Source organism: Chelonoidis abingdonii, chromosome 3 (genome assembly GCF_003597395.2).
Source record: "Chelonoidis abingdonii isolate Lonesome George chromosome 3, CheloAbing_2.0, whole genome shotgun sequence".
Lineage (NCBI taxonomy): Eukaryota > Metazoa > Chordata > Testudines > Testudinidae > Chelonoidis > Chelonoidis abingdonii.
The window spans coordinates 143743167-143768944 of record NC_133771.1 but is presented as its reverse complement, the minus strand read 5'-3'; the positions used below and the strand labels follow the sequence as shown (position 1 = coordinate 143768944).

Genomic DNA, 25778 nt, shown 5'->3' with positions numbered 1-25778 from the left:
GGCTTTAGTTTACATCTGGTTTAGGTTTAGGAGTCTGCATGCCACACAGTTTCAGTAATTAACCCCTTCAGTGATGGCTGCACAAGCTGCTGGAGTATGTTGATGCAGCGTTGATGATTTATAAGCAAAAGCAATATATATCTATATATTTTAAGAATGCTCTATATGCTTCTGAATAACTGGAACTGAGTGACTGCCTGAAGCACAGATGTGTTGGTATATTTTAACTAATATTTGTCTTAACAGATTTGGCATTTACTAATAAAAAGGCAGAAAGCATCTTTTCTGCAAATTAGCATGTTAATATTTCACATCTGGCTGTGTATCTCATCACACTGCCTCAGATAGAAAGCTGTAAAAATATTTAATGATTTTTAAATTTGTAGAAACATTTGTAGAGATTTTAATTTATCTGACTGCAAGACTTAAATATTGAGTCTAAAAATGATGACCTTGATGAATTTATTTAAAAAAATTATGAGATGGTGCTACACAATATATTTAGAACAGATAGCAAGAGGAGTATTGCAGAGTCAATGAATTCAGCCCTCTCAGGAGTTGAAGAGTTTCTCATGTAATTCATTCTATTCCACTTCCCCAAAAACTGGGACTACAAGCATAGAAGTACATTAAAGCCTGGTTTGGGAGAGAGGTAGCAAATCATTGAGTGATCCCTGTGGCTGCTCCCTTGATCAGCACTAATCTGATGCCAAGCATCATGTGCAAATGGTTGGGAGGATAGTTGAAGGTGGATATGGGCTGAAAATAGGGACAAACAGGGAACTGCAGGAATGAGGATGACATTCAAGTACAGATAAGGGTGATGTGCTTTTGGACATTAACCTGTGAGTATATGAGTTACCGCCCTTTTGACCTAATTCATTACCACTCGTGAATGGTGCTTGCTTTGCAAATTGTGAATTTGGCTCTCTGTGGGTCAAAGTCATAGACACAAGAGCAGAGGCTTATAGTTCCAGGTAAAAGCAGAAGAAAATGGTAGATGTGGTAAAATCAAGAATATTCAGCAACCTCTCAGAGTTGCTGAAGCTTGTTTGAAAAGTACTTTGAAAATATGACACTCTCCACAAGTGCTAAGTATTCTTATAAACATTTTTCAGTCACATAATTCAGAGATGGGAAAGACTGATTGGCTAATCTAATCTATCCCCCTGCAGATGCAGGATTATTCAGTGAATCATAAGTACTCTGAATACATACAAAATAGCACTAAAAAGCATATTGTTTAAGTCACCACAGTTACCTTGTTAATTTGTAATATCAGTGCTTGTCAATTGAATATGATAATAGTATTACCACATCATGACACACAAACAAACTCTGGCAGATTCAAGATTTTAGATCAGTCTGCTCATACTATACTTGGTTGGGTGCTTTTAAATTATTACTAGTTAGGCAGAAAATAAATCTACCCCCCTAGTGTTTTTAATTTTATTTCACTAGAACTTTAGTGGAAGTTGTGCAATGCATTACGACTGATGAATTTTATGCTTGTGAACTAATCTACTATTGTAGAGCTCCCATGACAACACATTCCAAGAGCCATTCCCAGATGGTTTAAACTCACCATAAGATGTGCTTCACAAACACTGTACTACTTATTGCCTTTTTAGTGTTTTACCTCTTCCCTATCCTGAATCCAAGTCCAGTTTTCTACATTCTCTTCCTCCCCCCCAACCAACATTCTAATGGCTAGAATTTGGTGTAGCTGCTGATGAGTACTGCACCTCAGATGCCTGGTATCAATGGAGACCCTGCCCCCTTTTACTTCCAGTGAAAGTCTTTGATTCACCTAAAAGGTAGCTTTCAAAATCCACATAGTAATGGAAACAAAAATACCTTTTTACAGCTAGAAAATTACTTTGATAATCTAAAATAATAGTTATGCACAATGCAGAAACCTTTGCATCAAAATCTATTGTTTCTGTGACCCTAGCTGCCTGACTTTCTTTAGATGGTCAGTTGATTTAAGTCATGTGGCAAGTGCTAAAATTTCTCTTGTGGAATGACATAAGAACAGAAGTCAATACTTGGCATGACTGCATGAAGGAGGGCTGCTGACAGCCAGGAGAGATCAAAAGCAGATCAGGTTGCTTAACAAACTATATGTCACTGAACTCAGAAAGCCTAAATTGAGAATCCCGGAGAGCTGAGAAATCTGGGGGCAATGGATGGAGCCAAACTCAGTAGGTACATTAATAAAACACCTAGCTGTTCTTCAGTCTCTTGTTTATTAAAATGTCTAGTACATAACACATTAATCCCTGACATATATTATTTTTAAACAACAGCAGAAATAAACTGCCTGTGAGTTTAATAATGTATAGTTTCCACTGTAATTTGTGTATATCTTTAATTCCTTTTTTTTAAAAACCATTTTGTAACTGAAATCTCTGTTCCAAGCAAGAAGGCAGTAGGCACCCAACTTACTTTTCTGAAAATCTTTTAAATTGAAGCTTTTAGCCTAATTAAACTCTTGGAAGAGGTTTTGTTCACTAATATTTGCAAATTGCAAGGCATACAATTCATAAACTTAAACACAGACAAAAGCCCATGCAGTCATAATGGCAAAAGCATAAAGATATGGAAATCACAAGTGGGGTTTTTTCCCCTTGAAGCAAATGAAAAAACCTACCCCTTTGATAAAATCAAGCATCCAAGCTTATCACTGTGAATTAGCATTACATAAAAATAATTTAAAAAAACCAAAGGTGATTTAAGTCTGTATGTCTCCAAGTGTGTTACTTACATATTTAAATTGGAAAATATAGCAATTGCTGGAATCAGCTGCTAGAGTTATGGTTACAAATGTTTCCATTAAGAGCCTTTATTACAATCTCATTCCGAAACAAACCTACTGCACTGAGGTTTCGCATGACTGGTCTCTATTCAAAATTTTTTCTTCTGTGATTTTTTTTTTTTAAATATTGGGAGGGTGGGGAAAAAAGCTCATTGAAATAATATTTTAACATACTTTTTGAATAGAGACACTGTATTTTTGAAAAGTGAAATGGACATAGTCCTGATTGACTGGTGCCTTTGTTTGAATTGAAAACAGTCTTTGTTGTACCAAAGTTATGAGTGATTGAACGTTTCTGACTTGCAGTTACAAAAAATATAAATTAAGGTGAAATTCTGACCCTACTGAAGTCAATAGGAGATTTGCCATTGACTGCAGTGGGGTCAGAATTTCACTGAATGTCTACAACCTTGCACTTAAACATGAATGCATATGCACACAGCTAGTTAAGGGTCTGATATTTCTAGGTATTGAACACCTCTTGAGTTTTGTCAGCTATCACTGATGTCAAATGGAAAGAAGTACTGTGTCAGAGATGGTCTTCACCTTGCAGATTCAAGCCCTAAGTGTTCAGCTGTTTAGGTAGGAACTTGCTAGTTTAAGGAATTTATAAGGTCCATTGGAAAATTTGCAATGCTTGAATAAAGCACGAGCTAAAAAAAATAGTTCTAAGAAAAGCAATTGAAGCCAGATTCATTTTCTCTCTTTTTCAGTTAAAAGTTATATTACATTTTAAAAATAGCATTTGTGCATGGTTAACTTTGCCCCATTGTAAATCTCAAATGCACTACTTTATTCCAGATTATGCATAAAGTGTCCAAGGGGGTGAGCTTAACTTAGCTAGAGCAACTTTAAATGTTGGAATTTCCTGACTTGTGAGTGCTTGAACTTGTAATTTTAACGCTGCATTAACACTAGTTTTTGCACTTAGGTTGACATTCTTCCATGGCGTGGAGGGCCAGCATAAGACTTTGTGCACCATTCAAGACCTTCAGTAAAGCTGTGAAGAACTGTGGATTGGCTTTGAGTGGGTTCCTCTATATAGGACCTGAAAGAGCTCCCTACCCATGTCCCAAATTGGCTATTGCTAAGAAAAGTGTGCAGGAGAGATCATGGAAAACATAGCTACACGGATTCAGTAGCCCTAACAAACTGAGCAGTCACTATTCCAGTTTAGGGGCCGAAGCAATGGCACTAGAGGGATCAGGCTACACCCCGACAGTAGTTGAGGAGGAAATATAATATCCATCCCCATTTAACCCCTGCTTAATTCCCCCCCACAAGGCCCAATAACTCCATATGGATGGTGTGAATTTCACTCTTAATGTAACGATATTTCAGCTTTTGTCAATGCAAAGAAAACAGCTTGTGAAAATTTCTCATGGTGCATGAGGAATTATGGCCCCAATCCATGAAAGTACTTAAACCTGTGCCTAACTTCAAGAACCATTCTGAATCAGCATCTATATGCCTCCATTCTCGGGTATTGAGATCAGACAATATCCACCAGATAATCATCTGAAAACTGTAAAAGCTGCTGTATGAACTCACTTCACATGGCTGAACTGGGGGCAGGGGTTGTGTCCAGGTTACTTGGGGCAGCTAGTTTATGTTCCTTCATCTTTACTCCTCAGCAGTACTCAGAACTGCATCTGAACATCTTTCTGACATGCAATTTATTTTTAAATCTTGATAACATGGCTATAACATATGCTGATCACTTGCTATAAAAACACCAAGTCAAGGATACAAAGGCAAAACACAGGATTTAAGATCTACCTTTCATAATATATTTTACATACCAGCAAGTTTCCAGAAATTATACAAAAAGTGAAATAGAGCTATATGTTATTGACATTCTGTAGTCTGATCTAGTTACAGTACCTCGCAGATCTTTTTTTAGTTTGCGAAGATCTTTTTGAAAGTCTTCAAATTTCATTTGTGAAGCCTGAAAGAGGTCCTGTGGCTCTGGAAGAGGAAAAATGCATTGCTCTTTTCCAGCGTCCTGACAAAAACATAAAAATAAAGGTAAAGTAAATGTTCATTTAAAAGGTATAAATTTTAAATGACTAGTACTTAAAATTTTACTTATTAAAGCAAGTAGTGGACAGTTAGCACAAGTATTACTTATAAACAATAACATACAGATTAAAGTAATCTTAACCAATATAAGGTAATACAAGTTTTAATTTAAAAATTTGCAAAGATAACTCACTCACCTCATCAAAATTACGCAAATAATATGAGACAATATATGATAGAAGACTTCTGCTATTATCCTGTAGAAAGAACAAAATAATAAAGGTAAATTTTATTATGTTGCTATGTCATATTTAAAGTATAGTAGAGCAGGGTTTCTCAAACAGGGGTCGCTGCTTCTGTAGGGAAAGCCCCTGGTGGGCTGGACCAATTTGTTTACCTGCCTCATCCACAGGTCCGGCCGATCGCAGCTCCCACTGGCCGTGGATCACTGCTCCGGGCCAATGGCAGTTGCTGGAAGTGCTGGCCAGTATGTCCCTCGGCCCATGCCACTTCCAGCAGCTCCTATTGGCCCAGAGCAGCGATCCGCAGCCAGTGGGAGCCATGATCATCTGGACCTGCAGATGGGGCAGGTAAACAAACCGGTCTGGCCCGCCAGAGGCTTTCCCTACACAAGTGGCGACTCCTGTTTGAGAAACCCTGTAGTAGAGTCTATTAACTTTTTTTAAAAAAGCTATAATTGAAGCACCTTTATCCTTTACTCTTTATTAAGAGCAAGGGAATTCTGAATGGAAGCTAATATTCCTTACTGAATTATGCTGTTAAAAGCAAAACACACCCTTAAGTTCTTTGCTGAATAGGGAAGGACTTCAGGCAGTGCTTAAAGGAAAAAAAGTTCTTAACTACTTTGCTGAGTTGGGGCCTTAAATGAAATAAAATATTTCGTTCTCTGTGCAGACATCCTATCACAGTTATACTCGGGTTATATTTTCAAGCTTTTCTTCACAACCATGAAGACTTGAAACTTACTTTGCTTTCTCAAATGCAAGTGGAGTTTCTGATATAATCAGCTCACTCCAGGAGTCAGTGCCACAACCATGGGTGCATAGTGCCTTTGCCTTGCTTACCATCTTCACCCAAATGGCTATGCTAGGCAGCTTTAATAATAGGATACTTGCCATCGTACCATTTCTTTCATGAAACTGTTCCACAGCCCAGTAACTCTGTGTTGTATATACAGGCCTGGCAGATTCATATGATCATCCAATTTACCAGTATAGGAAAAATGTCACATTTTAGATATTAGGGTTCTCAGTATTAGGTATTTTATATGGTAACTATAACACCTACTCAGTCATTTTTCTCTATTTTGTCTCTCCCAAATACTCCAAAATCAGTTTACTGGAACTATTTTTTGTTACAACAGTTTCCACTTCTGAAACATATATGATTTTAAAGAGTAAAAATTAATTATATCGAAGAAAATACTCACTGAAAATAAAAGCAATAAATATGCAGCATATGGAGATTCAAATATACACTAAGTCAGGAAGCAAGAATTTCTAATTTGAGACACTGATTTGTTCATCAGTGTAACAGCCATAGTGAAGGCAGATTCATTTCCAAATGGTTCTACAAATGAATTCACTCTAAGTGCAATCAAATGTATCCACTGATAAATATTTCTGTCTGATACACCTCTACCTCGATATAACGCTGTCCTCGGGAGCCAAAAAATCTTACCGCATTATAGGTGAAACTGCATTATATCAAACTTGCTTTGATCCACTGAAGTGCGCAGCCCTGCCTCCCCAGAACACTGCTTTACCGCGTTATATCCGAATTCATGTTATATTGGGTCGCGTTATATTGGGGTAGAAGTGTACTAGCTTTAACTTTATATAAGGTATGGAAAACATTTATTATGAAGAGAGTGCTGCCTTATCGCTCTTTTCTTAAAGAATGGAATATTGTTCTACAGTCAATATACCTACACTGCTCTTAACATCTTTCAGCTTTGGAAGAATGTCCAATCCAAACCCATCTGCTTGTCCTCGGGTTCTGTTTCCACCATTCATGTAATTTCCAAATGCGAGAACCAAACCCAGAACCTGCATAACTCCTGACCCACTTTTCAATGTCTGTAAAACAGGAGATAGATAGATAGATAGATATAATCTCAGTAAAAATCCTTAAGAAGGTAAAGACAAAAATTAAGTAACTATGGATATCCGTCATTAACAGAATAGTTACAAGCTTTAGATTGCAGTTTGATGTTGCATTTTACACTGTAGCTATAATTTTGGAGAACACCACAGTCATATCTGGGACACTCAAATCTAAAGCAATAATGACAACTTGCAGCAAATTAAATTCACTCTAATTTTAGCACACCTGATTACTCTCAAAATGGGTATTTGAGGGAAAAATGGTATTTGTAGATTTCAAGTTACTACATTCTTTATGCATAGGGCCCTACCAAACTCACTGTCCATTTTGGTCCATTTCACAGTCATAAGATTTTAAAAATTCTAAAATTCATGATTTCAGATATTTAAATCTGAAATTTCATGGTGTTGTAACTGTAGGGTCCTGACAACTCTGAAGGCAGTGGAGTTCAGAAGTAAGGGTGGCATGGTGCACTGCTGCTGACAGGGCGCTGCCTTCAGAAGTGAGCACCTGGCCAGCAGCCACCACTCTCTAGCCACCCAGCTCTGAAGGCAGTGCAGAGTAAAAGTGGCAAGGGCCGGCTTTAAGAAGTGTGGGGCCCGATTCGAACATTTTTGGCAGGGCACCGGCAGGGATGACTAAAAAACAAACCACGTTTTTTAAAAAAAAAACCTTTCATTTCTTAGCAACTGGCTCCCTATAAAAAGTTCTGATATAAGGGATGTGCCACAGTATGTATTTTTCGTACCAATAGGGTTACCATACATCCGTATTTTTTGGGGAGGAATTTTTAAATGTTAAAAATTCCTCCCGGATGGCGATTTAAGAACCAAAAAGCCCAACATGTTCGGGAAAATATGGATGTATGTTAACCCTACCTAAAGTTCTTTTTTCAAAAGATGGGCCTGAACTAGAAATGAGCTCCGTTTCACATGTGTGGGTCCCCACCACTCCCTGGGGGCATGCTAGGGTGACCAGATGTCCCGATTTTATAGAGAGAGTCCCAATTTTGGGGTCTTTTTCTTATATAGGATCTTATTACCCTCCACCCCGTCCCGATTTTTCACACTTGCTGTCTGGTCACCCTAGGGTGTGTACATATGTGGGTCCCAGCTGCTCCCTGCCCCCCTCATTGAAGCAGGTGTGCAGGGTTACAGCCCTGGGAACTGAAGGGCACCAGTGGACATGGGGCTGGCTGGAGGCAGGGCAGGGGGTGCAGAGCTGGTGCGAGCAGAGGGGGGTTGGGGGCTGGTTGGCTTCAGGCAGGGCCACAGTGGGGTGTGGCAGGGGTGCGCTGGAGACAGGGCAGTGGGTGCGGCAGGGCTGGCTGTGAGCAGCGGGTGCGGGGCTGGCAGCAGACAGGGGTTGGCTGCAGACGGGCTGGTGCGGGCAGGGCAGGCGGTGTGGGGCTGGCAGCAGACAGGGGCGGGCAGCGGGCGGGACAGGGGCTGCGGGGCTGGCTGCAGGCAGAGGCTGGCAGCGGGCAGGACAGGGGGTGCGGGCAGGGGTGCAGCAGGGGCTTGGAGACTATTTAACCCTGCTTCCACTCGTTATCCCCTGCTTCCACCGCCCTGGCCCTGTAAATAGCCACCAGAGCCCTGGGGAAGCGGCGGGGCTCCTGCGGCTATTTAAAGGACCAGGGTGGCAGAGGCAGCTGGAGCCCCCCGCTAACCCAGGGCTCCTGCAGTTATTTAAAGGGCCTGAGGCACCCCTGCTTCTACCGCCCCGGCCCTTTAAATAGCCGAAGGAGCCCTGGGGAAGCAGTGGGGCTCCAGCGGCTATTTAAAGGGCAGGCGGTAGAAGCAACAGAAGCCCCGGACTTTTTAAATAGCCCCCAGAACCCCGCAGCCCTACCCCAGGGCTCCAGCAGTGGGGCTCTGGTGGCAATTTAAAGGGCCTAGGGCTCCAGCCCCTGTTGGGAGCCAAGCCAAGCCACCCTGGTACAACGCACTGGCTCTTGCCAGTACACCGAACTGGGGCTTGGGCGCGGGGCCCTCTTATAGGCGAGGCCCGATTCAAGGGAATTGGTTGAATTGGCCTAAAGGCGGCTCTAGGCAATACCACAATCCCCTTACAATAACCTTGCGACTCCTCTCCCCCTACCTCAGCTCTCTTTTGCTGGGGACCCCCAGTTTGAGAAACGCTGGTCTTTCCGCGAAATCTGGTCTTGTGTGTACTTTTACTATACTATACAGATTTCACAGGGGAAACCAGATTTCACGATCTGGGCCGCATTTTTTCATGGCCGTGAATTTGGTGGGGCCCTATTTATGCAGAAAGAAAGAAAGTCTGAGGTATAACAACAGATTGACCATTCAGGAAGAGGCTACAGTACTTTCTTAGCATACCATGGTATTCCCAAGCAGTGCATTTACTTTGGTCCTGCAATCAGTTCTGCAAAAACAATAAATATGCAGCATATGGCACAACTTGTTGGACGGGGGCCTTAGGAAACACACATTTCTAATAGGAAGAAGTAATTCTTTTTTAAAATGCCCATTGTATAAAGATTAAATTTATCCTAAGTATTTAGATATTTCTTACAATACACTAGGTTATGAAAAACAAACTCTGCATTACTTCAACAAAGCTATTGATTTAGTACGAATTTTACAGCAACCTTTTCAAGACACATCACAAACAGCAGAATTGGCATTATTTCTCTTTAATAAGAAGGTTTAAGAAATTTGCATAGTATTAATTTAAATATGTGACCTTTTATCTGTTAAGGAGATAGCTCATTTAGATCAGATATTCCAGATCTATTTAACAAACATGTTCAAAATCAAAGCATGCACTCAAAATGAGCTAAAATGGCACTCGTTTGGAAAGTGCAAGAAGTGAGACAATAACTACGATGATGGAAGATTTTGCTTTGGCAAAAGCAGAAGTTACAGTATTCTCTAGAGGCTGATGTGTATTGGCTGCAAACTCGTGATGTTATAGTTCAGCAGCGAAAGCCAATTTTAAAATTTGCTTTGATCTTGGAGCACAATCATAAAATGTTCCATTCTGCAGGACTGCTATCCTTCAGATTTAATGAGTGCTTCAAGTAAATAAAAGAAAAAACTTTTGAAATATGAGTACAGCTGAACAAGAAAGATTAAATATCAGAAAATCTAGCTCTACCTTTATACGGACCAGAACCTACCTCACAGAGTTTCTGTAGCAATTCAAGTTTGCGATGGACAGAGCAAATGGTTTCTGAAAATGTTGATTGGAACAGGATACAAAATACTCGTTCTGAAAAGTTGGGGATTAGTGAGAGTTCATAAAGAAACCTGGAGGAATGATTAAAGAAAATGATTTAGTTTAGTTAGTGAAGGTTTTTCACTTCTATTTGCTTCTTCATAACACTTCTAGTTAGGTTATTAGAGCACATTAAGTTTCCCTAAAGAATACAGCATACGCATGTCCCAGGAAACTTGTTCTATTGAAGACAGTGTCCTTACTGTTCAGGTTTGTCCAAAGATTTGGCATTCTCCCTTTCTTTGGATGATTTGCCATGCTTTTCTATTTTTTCCAGTTCATCTGATTGTGCTCTCTAAAAAACACAAGCAAACAAAAATTAAAAAGTGTTTATTCAAAAGCTAGACAATTAAGCTTTACAAATAATTATGCCCTTGTAACAAATCACTTTTTTTTAACTTTACTTTTTAGCATCTGTTCATGGTCAAACTACTTAATTCGTGGAGTGATTTTAAGTGTAAATATGTTTGATTCAAAACAGAACATCTCTGAATTCTCCAAACAACATTATTGACTATTAGAAATCTGCAAAAGATTTATTCATTCAAGTATGCATTGAGACAATACTTTTTCTTCCTGCCCTCCTCTCCCTTTTCTTTTCTTTTGGCTTTTTATAAAGTCTCCAAGATCAAAGTATTTCCCTTTTAAGTGGTATTTCTCATTCAAAAATCAGTTGGGTTGCATTTGAATGCAATTTGATGTATATCTACATATACTGTATTTTTAACTAAATCAAAGGGGTTCATATTGTTTAGTGTTACTTAACTCTCATTCAGGATTTTGAAAAAGGAATGGAACAACAAAATGAATTATTGAACAGATTTAAATGCAAGTATCATACAAGACACAATACATGAATAAACAATGATTGTATTTTTTCCTGGAGTATAATCAATCTCACTATATCTTAAAAAATAAACCACTGCAATCACATTTAAATCTCATTTTTCTTCTCAATGTTAGTTCCTTGGATGACCTTGTATTAGGGCATGTGGTCATTTTTGCAATATTCCTGTTAAGTGGAGACAGAGATATTTCATAGGTCGCAAATCTTTTTATATTCATTGCAACGCTACAATTAATTTTCCTAGCTACATTGCTGCATTATTGGGTAGAATTTTTCTTTTTGGCTTCATGTCAATTTTTAATATGTGTTTGTAACTCCTGACAAAAGTATAATATACAGGGGAACGTAGTAAGTACTTATCTTTACCCTAGGAGGAAAAAGTGTCTATATATTAACATATAATATGGGACATTGAAGACAGCAGGGGAACCAACCAATACTTTGACACACAACCATTCTTAGCATCCTCCCCTCCCATGAAGGGCCAAAACCAAAAGACAAGCAGGACCTGAGTACCTTAATGTGTCCTGCATTAACAAGTTTGGAAGGAGAACACTAGGACTCTAAATAGAGGATTTATAGTGTCACAATTTTTTCAGTCAACTTGGAGCCAGAAGAATTAGATTAGGGCTGACCTTTAACTTTTTAAGACTAGTTTCTCATCAGGTGGAGAGTAAAATGTATATATGAGTCAACGGCCAGGTGACTGAAAAGTTATCCCAGATCCATCATTTAGGCCACCTTGCTGAAAAAAAATCTGCTGTAGGATTACTTTGCAGACCACTTGACATTGGAGAGGTCCAATGCCACATGTCCCAATGCTCCCCAACCAGTTGGAATGTCAGAGACTGTTCCCATAGACACAGGATCTGTTCTGTTCAAACAGTCAGCCTCCTAGTAGTCTCTTTTGAACATGAAGGGCTCCAATAGATAAGATATTCTCTGCCTGAGCAAAGAGATCCACTGTCTTTTTTCAACAGCAGGCTTGGTTCTTGGCTACCTTTCTGATTACGTACAATACAACAGCAGTATTGTACACGTGTAATATACCCCAACACTTCTGGGAGAGAAGGATAAGGTTTGTCAAGGGTAATTTGACAGCCTTTATCTCCAGGATGTAGATTAAGGGTCTACTGTGTAATACCTTGCACTGTGGATTTCCCTACCTGGAAGTCCGAATTTTAGAAAGCAGAATCCATCTGAGTCTTGGATGAGGTTTCTATGACAGTGTTCATTATGTTTAAGGCTTCAGTCTATGATTCCTGACTGACTTGGGAGTGACAGAGCACATGTATCTTTCTAGACTGTCGCTGTCTACCTCTGCCCCACACAGAAGTTGTTGACGGGCTCTTTCATGATACTGGGGCCAGTGAATCAAGTTTTGACACAAAATAATATCCTTAGGAGGTTCATCAGATGTTTCCATAGCTGTATTACGGCAATCTGGGCTCGATTCACACCATGGACATACACACAAACACAAACACACGGCTTTTCCACTGTGTCATGACCCCATTTCCCACACTTGGAATGACTGCAGCAGAGGTCCCTACCCTATTATTTCAGAACGACAGGGGCAGCAAATGCTCACCACCTTCTCTCCTCCACAACAGGCAGGAGTGTTTGCTTCCCCTCGGGGCATCAGGAATGGTATCAGGTGACTCACTCAAATATTTAGATCCCAGATGTTAAGGTATATCTGCTAGAGTACATCAGGCCTACCACACATTTCTCTTTCTGCCACACCCACAACCCTCTGCTTGAGCGCTGTTGGCAAGAGACCCCAGATCAATGGGTTTGCAGTTATAGACACAAATAAGGTACTTCACACCTCTGAGTTATTTGTTCAGGCTGCCTGCAGACATCAGACTGCATCAGCTACACTAAGGTCACATATTCAAGTTTTTCTTTACAACCACAAGGGCTATACACACACTTTTTTATATAAATGAAACCCAAGCAATTGATGCAAGCAACTGGCTGCAGGAGCTATGGCTACTGGCATTGGCCTTTAGCACCTATGCATTAATTATCATAGAATCATAGAAATACAGAGCTGGACGAAACCTCAAGAGGTCGCCCCACTCTGAAGCAGGACCACATATGTCTAGACCACCCCTGACAAGTGTTTGTTCAACCTGTTCTTAAAAACTCCTAGGGATGGGGATTCTACGACCTCCCTTGGTAACACGTTCCAGTACTTAGCTATCTTTATAGTTTTTCCTAATATCTAATCTAAATCTCCCTTGTGCAGATTAAACCCATTACGTTTTTGTCCTACCATCAGTGGACATGGAGAATAACTGATCACGGTCCTCTAAATAACAGCCCTTAATGTATTTGAAGATTTATTAGGTCATAGTTCAGTCTTCTTTCTTCAAGACTAAGGCTGTCAAGTTTTTTTTTTTTTTTTTTTAACCTTTCCTTCAAGATCAGGTTTTCTACACCTTTTTATCATTTTTATAGATGTCCTCCGGACTCTCTCTCTGCTTTGTCCACATCTTTCCTAAAGTGTGGTGTCCAGAACTGGATGCAGTATTCTAGCCGAGACCTCACCCAGCACAGAATAGAGCTAAACAATTACCTTTCCTGTCTTATATATGCCAGCCTTGTTGATACATCCCAGAGAATATTAGCCCTTTTTGCAACTGATGATATTCAGTTTGTGATCCACTATAATCCGAACATCCCTTTCAGCAGTACTACTGCCTATTCCTCATTTTGTAGCTGATTTTTATTTCCTAAGTTTGTATTTTGCACTTGTCTTTATTGAATTTCAGACCAGTTTTCCAATTTGTCATAGTCAATTTGAATTCTAATCTTATCCTCCAAAGTGCTTGCAAACCATCCCAGCTGGTGTCATCCGCAGATTTTATAAGTATACTTTCCATTCCATTGCCTAAGTCATTAATAAAAATAATGAATAGTATTGGGCCCAGGACAGATCTCTGTGGGATCCCACTAGATACACCCTCTCACTTTGACTGCAAACCATTGGTGACTATTCTGACTACAGTTTTTCAACCTGTTACGCACCCTTGTTACAGTATTTCATCTAGATCGCATTTCCCTAGTTTCCATATGAAAGGTTCACGTGGCACTGTGTCAAAAGCCTTTCTAAAATCATAATATCACACATCTACTACTTCCTTCCCCCCTCCCATCAGTAGGCTAGTAACCCCATCAGAGAAGACAGTTAGGTTGGTTTGCCATAAGATGTTCTTGAAAAATCCATGTTGGCTATCCCTCACCACCCTATTATGCTCCAAGTGCCTACAAACTGATTGATCAATAATTTGTTCCTGTAATTTTACAGATATTGAAGATACCTTAACTCATCCATAGTTGTCTGGTCACCCTTTTAAAGACAGGTACTAGATTTTCGCTTCTTCAGTCCTTTGGAATCTCACCTATCCTCCATGATTTATTGCAGATAATTGCTAACTCTGAGTTTGTTTCAGCTAGTTCCTTGAACACACTAGGGTGAATTTCATCAGGCCCTGCCAACCTGAATACACCTAACTTATGTAAATATTTTAAACCTATTATGGCTTGTATTCTTTTCCCCTTGTTAATATTAATTGTATTGAGTATCTGGTCACAACAGGGTGATCAGACAGCAAATATGAAAAATCAGGACAGGGGGTGGGGGGTAATAGGAGCCTATATAAGAAAAAGACCCAAAAGTCGAGACTGTACCTATAAAAATCAGGACATCTGGTCACCCTAGGTCACAATTAACTTTTTTAGTGCGGATTGAAGAAAAGATATGCATTATCACCACAGATGGCATTGCTAGACCATTTTGTGTGCCTAAATGCCACAGATCCTAAGATTTTCTTTATTCCATTACTCTTTTGCTACATTAAAGAAAGTGGTCCTCATAAGCCAGCTATCCTCTCTGAACTATGGACAAATTATAATTTTATCTGAAAGTACCCTTCATTTTGTAACTAAGAACATATTTTGGAGACACTGCCAACTCCAGCTGCTTTAACACACACAGTTTAGTGCTGGATACTTTCAACACTACAAACCTTGCTTGCTAACTCTGATGGAAGTCAATAGGGAATGGACAGGTCAGAAGTCAAGATGTCAAGCAATTAAAAAAATTAATCGCACTATTAAATATTAATAGAATGCCATTTATTTAAATATTTTTGGATTTTTTCTACATTTTCAAATATAGAATACAAAGTGTACAGCACTCACTTTATATTTATTTTGATTACAAATATTTGCACTGTATAAAACAAAAGAAATAGTATTTTTCAATTCACTTAATACAACTACCGCAGTGTAATCTTTTTATCGTGAAAGTTGAACTTACACATGTAGACTTATGTACCAAAAAACCTGCAGTCAAAAATAGAACAATGTAAAACTTTACAGCCTACAAGTCCACTCAGTACTATGTCTCGTTCAGCCAATCACTCAGGCAAACAAGTTTGTTTACATTTTCAGGAAGTAACATTGCTGGCTTCTAGTTTACAATGTCACCTGAAAGTGAGAACAGGTGTTCGCATGGCATTGCTGTAGCCAGTGTCACAAGATATTTAGGTTCCAGATGTGGTAATGATTCACATGTCCCTTCACCATTCCAGAAGACATGCGTCCATGCTGATGAGGGGTTCTGTTCAATAATGATCCAAAGCAGTGTAGTCCTTCAGATGTTCACTTTCATCATCTGACTCAGATGTCACCAGCAGAAGGTTGATTTTCTTTTTTTGGTGGTTTGGGTTCTGTAGTTTCTGCACAGGAGTGTTCCTCTTTTAAGACTTCTGAAAGCATGCTCCACACCTCATCCCTCTCAGATTTTGCAAGGCACTTTAGATTCTTAAACCTTGGGTCAAGTAGCTATCTTTAGAAATCTTACATTGGTACCTTGTGTTTTGTCAAATCTGCTGTGAAAGTGTTCTTAAAATAAACAATATGTGCTGAGCCATCATCCAAGACTGCTATAACATGCAATATATGACAGAATGTGGGTAAAACAGAGCAGAAGACATAGAATTCTCCCCCCGAGAGATAAATCACAAATTAAATGAATGCATTTTTTTAAAACAAGCATCATCAACATAGAAGCATGTCCTCTGGAATGGTGGCTGAAGCATGAAAGGGCATATGAATGTTTAGCATATCTGGAACGTAAATACCTTGCAATGCCAGCTACAAAAGTGCAAAGTGAACACCTGTTCTCACTGTCATGTGACACTGTAAATAAGAAATGGACAGCTTTATACCCCATAAATGTAAACAAACTTGTTTAAGCAATTTGCTGAACAAGAAGTAGGACTGGGTCGACTTGTAGGCTCTAAAGCTTTACAGGTCTTAGCAAGTCTCTGCAGGTTGTAAATCAGAATCCTTTCAGTCTTTCCTTCCATGCCTCATTACTTCCATATTAATAAACTATGTGAGAGTTTACCCATCAGTCTGTCCCAGAGGAACAGAACTCAGAAAATAAGTAGCTTTTACTCATCTAGTGTACAAAAATATTTAAATTATATCATCCTATATTTTAACAACATAATAATGTGGAAAACTGATATGTTTAGTTTGCTTCTCTAGTCTTGCATTCAAAATCCCTTTGATAGTGTTTCATTTGGTAAAAAAAAGGAAAAAAAAAGAAAAAAAAAAAGCTCCAGAAAGATTTGTGCTGTGGGGGTTACACATCTGAGAAGCTCTAGGAGTACCCAGCATCATCCCCTGTCTCACTGCTATGTATACAGCTTTACGATGATGGAGTATTTTAAATTGCAGGTTTTCCAGTTGATCAGCTTAACCAAGAAGGAATTGTACCCTCAAAAGGCATGTCTGTTAGCAAGAAAAAGAGAAGTGATGACAGACAAACTAAGGAGAAATGCTGATCCTTGAACTTAGCATTTTTAGCCTTTGGAATGAGAATGTATCCTAAGGTGTTATGAGGTACTGATGCCAAGAAATTTTCTTGAAAAAACCCTACTGAAGATATTAAGACAAGCAGTTCCTTCTTCATAAGACAACAATTAATCATAGTTCCCTTCCTAGACTGTTTAAACTACTCTGCAGGAATCACCAGAATGACCAGAGCCACAAAGCTATGGTGCTTTAGTGTTAATGCAGAGTACAGCGATGGAAGATTTTTTCCCATCACTGTAGGAACTCCATCTCCCCAAATGATGGTAGCTAGATCGAGATGGAAGCCTTCTTCCATCACCCTAGCTGAGTCTACACCAGGGATCTCAAACTCAAATGACCATGAGCGCCACATGAGGGCTAGTACATTGGCCCGAGGGCTGCATCACTGAACCCCCCACTGCTGCTCCTGAGCCTGCCTCTACTCCACCCCTTCCATGAGGCCTCACCCCTGCCCCACCCCGATTCCAACCCCTTCCCCAAATCCCCGCCCCTGCCCCACCTCTTCTCCAACTCCTCCCCTGAGCATGCGGCTCCTCGCTCCTCCTCCCACCCCAGAAAGCGTTTGGTGGTGGGAAGTACCTCAAGGTAGACAGAGGAGCAGGGACGCAGAACACTGGGGGGTTGAGGGGGGCGGAGACATTGGCGGGCCACAGCTAATAACTCTGCAGGCCATATGCAGCCCATGGGCTGCGTGTTTGAGAACCCTGGTCTACACCAAGGATTAGGCTGGCAGAGCTACAGTCCTCAGGGATGTGGATTTTTCATACCCCTGAGTACCATAGCTATGTTAATCTAAATTTTAACTGCATATCAGGCCACAGGGGATCAGAGTTTTGATTCAGGCTCACCTCCGCTAATACATTAGGCTTCAGAGTGGTGACTGTTATCCTTAGTTATATGCTTTCTGCTAAGGTCAATAAAACATTAGCAGAAAGTATCAGACAACTTCAAATGACTGAAATCATATAGACTACTGTGAATATAACATGTGTACCCGAAGACATGTTGTGACTTTGTATCAAAAAGTGACATTAATTTTAGCAAACCCATTATCTCGAAACCACATGGCTCCATTGTAAATATCTCGCAGGGTTTCTAGAAATGGATGATACAAAAAAATCAGATTTTTAATTAAATCACATATTTGAGTGTGTATATATTATTTTCTTTTTTAAAATAAACCTGTTTAAAGTTTCATTTGATGTTAAGGCCTACATTTACAATATTAAAATAAAACAAAATATATGCTGCATCAATGAGCACTTCAAGTTTTGATGAGTTCAAGGGTGCTTTGTTTTGTATTATATACAGAAACAGGACAAAACAACTACTGAGATTAACTTGAGTTTTACAAACATGTCATGTTGTACATTAAGTATCTCTATGTTTTTCAGTGTTCACAATGGAACATATACAGGTATTTCCATTTTTCCCCAATTGTAAGTATTTTGTTTCTTTTGTGAGGAAAAGCTTTTGCCTTAATTACTTTTGGTTTCAGTTTAGCAGAAAGAATGTTTTCTTCATTTGGACTATTTCATTCATACTTGAGAAACCAACCAGGAGTTGAAAAAAGCAAGAAAACTTGTTTTCATTCTTCAATATGTGAACCACCACCAGTTGAGAGAGGATGAGCTTTACAAAATTCTAAAACTAACCTAACCTGCTTAGGTACTTTTGAAATTCCACTAGGTGCCCATTTGCATCCTGAGGTTCCCAAATACCTTGGAAAATCTGGCCCATGGTGACCAGAAACAATCCATCAACTCACTAACTAGAGTTAATACTTCCTCTGTTTACTAAAACAATTTTTGCATTTAAAACACACTTAAACTTACCTTCCCTCCCTCCAAATGTATCCAGCACTTTTGAGATATAGTTTTATTTCATTAATACAAAAAGAGTTCAAACATTTTTGTGCATTTTAATTCCATTCCAATTTCCATCCAAATGCAGATCGAAACAAATCATGGGTCAAAAATTATCTAGTAATTAAGAAATGGGTTATTCACCATTTTCTACTATAATGAAAAGTAAAAATTAACCTGGACAAATGTCTGTTGAGGTATAAAATTGTTTAAGTAAAATGTGTACAGATCACGTGTGTGATGACCTCCTGAAGTCTCTTACAACCCTAATCTTCTATGATTCTATGTAGAGAATCCTCCTGGTTAGTGATGAACAGAAGAGTTTTGTTTATGAGGGCTTTTTAAAAAATAAATTATTTATACATTTGGAACCCACACTTTTTGGTACTATAGCTCATTAAGTAACAGTGCCTACCAGTCACATCACTTAACTTCTCTGTGCCCTAATTACCTCTTCTGAAATATACAGCTAATACTATTGTGTATCGCCCACTGCTTATTCATCTCTATATGCAAAGCACTCTACAAATGGGTTAAATGGGAGGGTTATTTATCCCCATTATACTGCTGACTTAAGTACAGAGGTTCAACTAATTTGTGTGAGGGGCATGATGGTCCAGGAGATCGTCTTAGACATGAGTGTTCTAGTTCAACCTTGGCCACAACTTCCTACATATCTTTTATCAAGTGTCTTAAGCTTAAATCAATGCAGTATTCTGGCAGGGAATACAGGGTGACCTTTAATCTCCACTGGAAACTGAAATTTCTTTTCAGTTTTGATATGGCTTGTTCAGACGTTGAAAATGCAAATATTCTTTGTTTTTTTTCTCCATCTGCTTCATTGACATAACTCAGTCCAGTTTTATATAAAGTTAATATTGCAAATGGGTTATTATACCTGCCCTTCAAAAGCATCTTCTGCAGCAACCAGAGTTAAAATCCCACCTACATTTCAGGTGTTGGGGTTTAAAGTGATTTCATTGTGTGGCACTTTGCAAAAATTTCAAAAAGTCATCTCTCAGTAATTATTTTCCAGAAATGTTCTAGCTGTTGATAAGGCTTAACCTTAAAGATTTGAAAGCATGATGATTTTAGATAATGGTACAGTGACTGCAACTTTAACTGCTGAGAGGCTGCCCTTTTGTCCTTAACAAAACTTTGCATCCCTCCCTGGACACCCTAAAGTGTCAGCTCCAAAATGACATCCCTTTACTTCTATAATCTAATGGAAAATAGCTGATAGATGTCAGACTGCAGGTCCCAAATGTGCTGTCTGAGCTTCTCCTAGCCAGCAGAAGTTAATATGCTTATAGATACACATTGCAGGATTCTGCACCCACTGAAGTCAATGCCAAAAACTCTCTTTGATATTAATGGGAGCGGGATCACATCCATAATTTCCACTAAAATGAATGGGCCTTAATTATCCAAAACAAAAAAAAGTAAAAATTCAATGAATTACCATTACAATTAAAAAATAGTGGTCACATGAACTTTCAAGAAAATGAAACTGTGTAAAGTCATTTGAGTAAGAGGGAGACAAAGTGACATTCAAAATTTCAAATCAGAATAATATTTTAATCATTTGCAACAAACTATTTTGACCACATTTCTTCAAATTTTTCAGAAATGTCTTCCTTGCCTGCATAGTAAATCTTACAATTTTCAAGCCAAAATTACAAGGGGTGATAAAGTAGGAATTCAAAAGGTTGCAATCCACTCCCATTAACTCTGGAAATGCTGCTACTTCTCAATTATTAAAACACACACACGCACGCACACTTCACTTCACAAAAGCAGCAAGGTAAACATATTTAAGGATTCTGTTTCATCTGACATGTACAGCACCCTCTTCCCAAATCAAAGTTCATGTTATGATAACTAATGTGCTAGGAAAAGAATACTGAAGTGCTATAAGATTGTAAGTGAAACACAAACCTTGAGAAGTAAAACTTAGAAATCTCAGATTCTTTCTGACACACATGATTTATCTTAATTGGGGGATTGTGTGTGTGAGAGAGACAAACTGCCTTCTTAATGAAACTGTTGGCTTATCTTGAGCTATTATTTATGTGTCATGTTTCAAATTTGGAATTATGTTTTTAAGAAATAGATTCTGACAAATAACATTGTTTTTATAGGAGGTTAAACTAAGATGGATGTGGAAATATCACTGATAGTTGGAGCCCTTTTGATAGATACTTTCTGTTGAAAACATGTTAATAAACATGAAATAGAATCCCCTGTCCAATAGCTATAACAACAATACAGTAGAACCTCAGAGTTACGGACGCCTGAGGAATGGAGGATGTTCGTAACTGAAATGTTGGTTACTATGAACAAAAACATTATGGTTGTTTTTTCAAAAGTTTACAGCTTCACATTGATTTAATACAGCTTTAAAACTTCACTATGCAGAAGAAAAATGCTGCTTTCCTTTTTTTTTTTTTCCCCAGGAGTTTACATTTAACACAGTACTGTAGTGTTTTTGCTTTTTATTGTTGTTGTTTTCTTTGTTTCTGTTGTTGCCAGATTGTGTACTTCTGGTTCTAAATAAGGTGTGTTTGAATGATCAGCTCGTAACTGTGGTGTTCGTAACTCTAAGGTTATACTGTAATGACATCTAACTCATATATAGCGCTTTTCATCAGTAGATCTCCAAGCACTTCACAAGAAACTTTACAACAGTTTAAAAAAAGTATAGATACTATACAGTGATCCACTAATAAAGACTTTACCATCTAACTGTAATGCTGGTTAATAATCCTAAACAAACTATACAGGGGGGTTTTTTCATAAAAAAAATCACTAAAGATGTATTTAGTAACTATGTGGGTTTAAGAAAGCTTTAATTCCTCAGTAAACAGGAATTGAGCCCTCAGGACTGTGGTTTTTGAAATTAGGGTGTGTTTAGATCTGGAGACTGCCCAAACTTCATTCACATCTATAAGGGAAAGCAGCATGCCAAACATATGCAATCAGGAAAAATTACATTCTGAAGAAAAATTGTAAAACAAATGCTCCCATATGTTTCACAGAGATTAAATAGAATGGCTAAGGACTAGCACAGCGATATTTAACTATCTGGCAAAAAAAAAAAATCTTCCGAACTAAGAATTAGTTTAGTGTGTGCAAAATAGGGTAAGGAGGCTCGTAAGTTAACTACTCTTTAAAAAAAAAAAAAAAAATCTAGAAGATACAGAGTGTAGCTAAGAAATAAGGGCAGATTCAAACTATCAACTAGTCTGGTTCCATCAGATACCTAAAATTACCGTTTGTATTACAACGCTACCTACTATCTCCAACAGAGGTCAGCCCCATTTCACTAGGTGCTGTACAAAAGTACTGTATAGTAAGGGACAGCCCAGGTGCCAAAGAGTTTACAATCTAAATAGACAAAACAGAAAAAAGATGGGAAGCATAGAGAAGTGAAGTGACTTGCCCCAGGTCACACAACAGGTCACTGGTGCGGCCCAGATTTAAATCCAGGTTTCTTGGGTCTCAGTCTATAGCCCATACACTAGACCACACTGTCTCAAAAAATACCTATTCCCTTCCCCCTTGCCAACATTAGTTAGTATACACCTGAGATATCTTAATACACATCTTATTTCTCAACTTGAGCAATGTACTGCAATTGCTCTCAAATACTTAGTTGTGCTTGAAATAAATACATAACATTCCCCCAGTGGCTGCACTGTTCCCTAGGCATTCCCTGTATCAGGTACAGAAAATATCAAAGGCATACTGCCATAATATTATTCTGTTACGTAAGCCAACTGAAAAGATTAAGGGTAACCAATACAGTGTTTCACAGATGAGCTTTAAGGGACTGGTATGAGTCCCTTGTTAGTCAGATTGGAAAATCCTTAGGTTTCAGTAAAAATGTTTCTAGCCCCATTTGTTTGCAAAGACAGCCTTGAAAACATAACCTGACGTAAAGCTGTGAAAGAGACACACATATAATCTTAACCTTACTTTATATAAAAGCAGTCAGTTAAATTTTGGGATGAATGCCAAAGACTCATAAATGGTACACAGTGGTGTGATCATGGTGGGTGGGAGTTGGTTTTGTTAGGAGTGGAAGCTCACTAGAAATAATAGCAGGCTCTGTTTCTTAAAATGTGTAGCCTCTGAGGCTGAACTGTCTGCTTCTCATTCAGAATGCTGCCACACCATGGGTTTATACCCCCTTGCTGTCTCCTGTGTCTCCTTCCCTGCTCCCCAGAACCACTAAAAATCACACCCACCCATTTTTCAACCACTTCAGCAGTTCATGAGGATGAGGAGGGAAGGAGGCAGGCCAAGTGGCTGCTACATTGAGAGCGTGTCCACCTCTCTTCTACTGCCACAGCCAGCCCACTCAGAGTCTGCAGAGCTAGTAAGCAGGTGAGAACCTGGAATTCCCTAGTCCAGCAACAGAGAGGACCAAGTAGGACAACTACAGCTAGAGACTGTAGGACATCCACCTTTCCCATGACCAGCCACTCAAAGCCAGAAGCTACAGGACAATTTGCCTGTCATCATGTGTAAGGAACAGGTACCTGGTAGAGAAGCTAACAAGAAGAACCTCAATGAGGTGCTGGAGAGTTAGAAGCATGGAAAGTTGAATGGAGAATAACTAGATGGAATAACAGATTAAGAAGGAGGGAAAGATCATGGAAATGATGCATTTTTTGTGAGTGAGAGAGGGAAACAAGAATACTAGAATGATGAATTTTGCTGGAGGGAATAATATTTGGCATAGAAAAAACATCCTATATGTGACTGAATGAACTGGAACACTGAAGGGTACACACTTTGTTAACATTTTGGCAGCATATAATTTATGTTTTTTCTCTGAAATGAGAGGGTACTGGATATTTATCTATTATTTCACTCTTTAACACAAAGAACATTTTTGAAAGGCAGAAAACTGAAATAACCAAAATTATTTCATGGGATGACAAAATAACAATCACTCTCCTTCATTCTGACTCTGTGAAAACCCCTGCATGCTGTCTTTGTGAGAAAAGCCAGGTGTGAGAGCAGAGAGGAGACTGAGCTAGGAAAAAGTAGGCGTCTTCAACACCATTCTCCCTGCAAACCCACAGTGTTGTCAGGGTCCCTGTTTGTGTTTTGCCTTCCTCTGCAGCAATGGGGCACATGCCAATTTGAATTAGAGTAAATGGTGGATTCTCTCTAGCTTGAAATCTTTATGTCAAGCGTTGAGGGCTGCAGTAATAAAGCCAGAGTTTATGGGCCTATTGCAGCAGTGGATGGCTGAGGTTCTATAGCCTGCAATGTACAGGAGGTCAGACTAGATCGTCATGGTGGTTCCTTCTGGCCTCAAAGTCTATGAGAGTTTCTCAAAATTACTAGATTCTGCCCTTTATTTTGTGTGGTTCCTGCTCTGTAAGGATGGAGCAAGAAGACAGTTTGTGTTGGGCTAGGGCAGAGACAGAAAGGATGATGATGAAGGGAAGGATGGTCCAGTGTTACGGCACTAGACGAGGACATGGGCAACCTGGGCTCAATTTCTATTCTGCCACAGTCTTCCAATGTGACCTTGGGAAGTCAGGCAGTCCCTTTGTCTCTCAGTTACTATTACAGAGGGCATCTCCCTATCTCACAGGTTTGTTGTGTGGATTAAAGATTGTAAGGTGCTCAGATTCTATGGTAACAAGGGCCATATAAATACCTAAGATAGATAGAATATATCTGTGGCAATATAGCTGCTGTGACAATCATGCTGTCATTGTGGAATGGAAGGGGTAAGAACCAGTGCTTAACTTGTGCTGGCACTTGCCAGGGCTGAGCCCTGGCACCTCTAGGGTTGGCATATCAGTTATGAAAGTAAAAACATTGCGTAAGCCCTGGCACCTAATTGCTTGAGCCCCAGCACCTCTTTCATTATAAACTAAGCACTGGCAAAAAGTGTAGAAAACAGGAAAAAGCCTCTGTAGATACCAACATATCTCCATACCTTCCTCAAGGAGAGTCAGATCTCTTATCTACTCTGTATGGAAACCCCATCCATACTTAAATCAGAGAATCATAGAACTGGAAGGGACCTTGAGAGGTCATCCAGTCCAGTCCCCTGCACTGCGGCACAACTAATTATCTATACCATTCCTGACGGGTGTTTGTCTAACCTGCTCTTAGAAACTTAATGTAACTTCATCCTGCCAGATAGATGATTTCAGGGAAACACCACAAGCTGAAACAGTTTCCTGACCCTCCCACAGGTTCTTTATAAATGGGCATGGTCCAGCCTGCCTATGTTTAAAAGACAAAGGACTACACGTTTTAAAAAATATTTTAAAAATCATAAGTTAAGGGAAAACAAAGTAACTGCATATATTGGCCAGGAATACCAAGAATATTTCCTCTACTTAATGATTTATGCCTTCAGACATCTAGGATCTATTGAGGGTAACCAGAAGGCCTGTTTGCGCTCTCTCTGGGAATTTGGAGGCCCTGCTCTGGTAATACTGATGTTAGCATCTTCTAGGGATGAGTATCAGAGGGGTAGCCACGTTAGTCTGGATCTGTAAAAGCAGCAAAGAATCCTGTGGCACCTTATAGACTAACAGACATTTTGGAGCATGAGCTTTCGTGGGTGAATACCCACTTCGTCAGATGCATGTAGTGGAAATTTCCAGGGGCAGGTATATATATTTATAGGCAAGCATAGCTAGAGATTACGAGGTTAAGTTAGTGCAGGAAGGAGTGAGGCCCTGCGAAAGTTGAAGGTGGAAACAGGGAGGAGAAACTGGTGTTTTTGGTAGTTGGCAAGCCATCACAGTCTTTGTTAATTCTGCAGGCTGATGGTGTTAATGCAGATGAACGTAACCTCAGCAGTTTTCTTTGAAAGTCTGTCCTGAGTTTTTTTGGCTGCAGGATGGCCACCTTTAAGAGTGCTATGAGTGTTGCCAGGGAGGGTGAAGTAGTTCTCGCTACGGTTTTTGTA

At 39.3% G+C, this 25778-nt stretch overlaps 1 protein-coding gene across 1 annotated transcript in view; it reads right to left on the bottom strand.

The window, feature by feature from the left end:
* The window catches only part of FMN2 (formin 2), a 238261-nt gene that overhangs the window by 79048 nt on the left and 133435 nt on the right, over positions 1-25778 (bottom strand). The window contains exons 9-13 of the mRNA XM_075064186.1: positions 10420-10511; positions 10119-10248; positions 6793-6939; positions 5038-5097; positions 4703-4823 (exon numbers count right to left, since the gene is read on the bottom strand). Coding sequence (XP_074920287.1) covers positions 4703-4823; positions 5038-5097; positions 6793-6939; positions 10119-10248; positions 10420-10511 — 550 coding nt within the window. The remainder of the gene's footprint in view (positions 1-4702; positions 4824-5037; positions 5098-6792; positions 6940-10118; positions 10249-10419; positions 10512-25778) is intronic.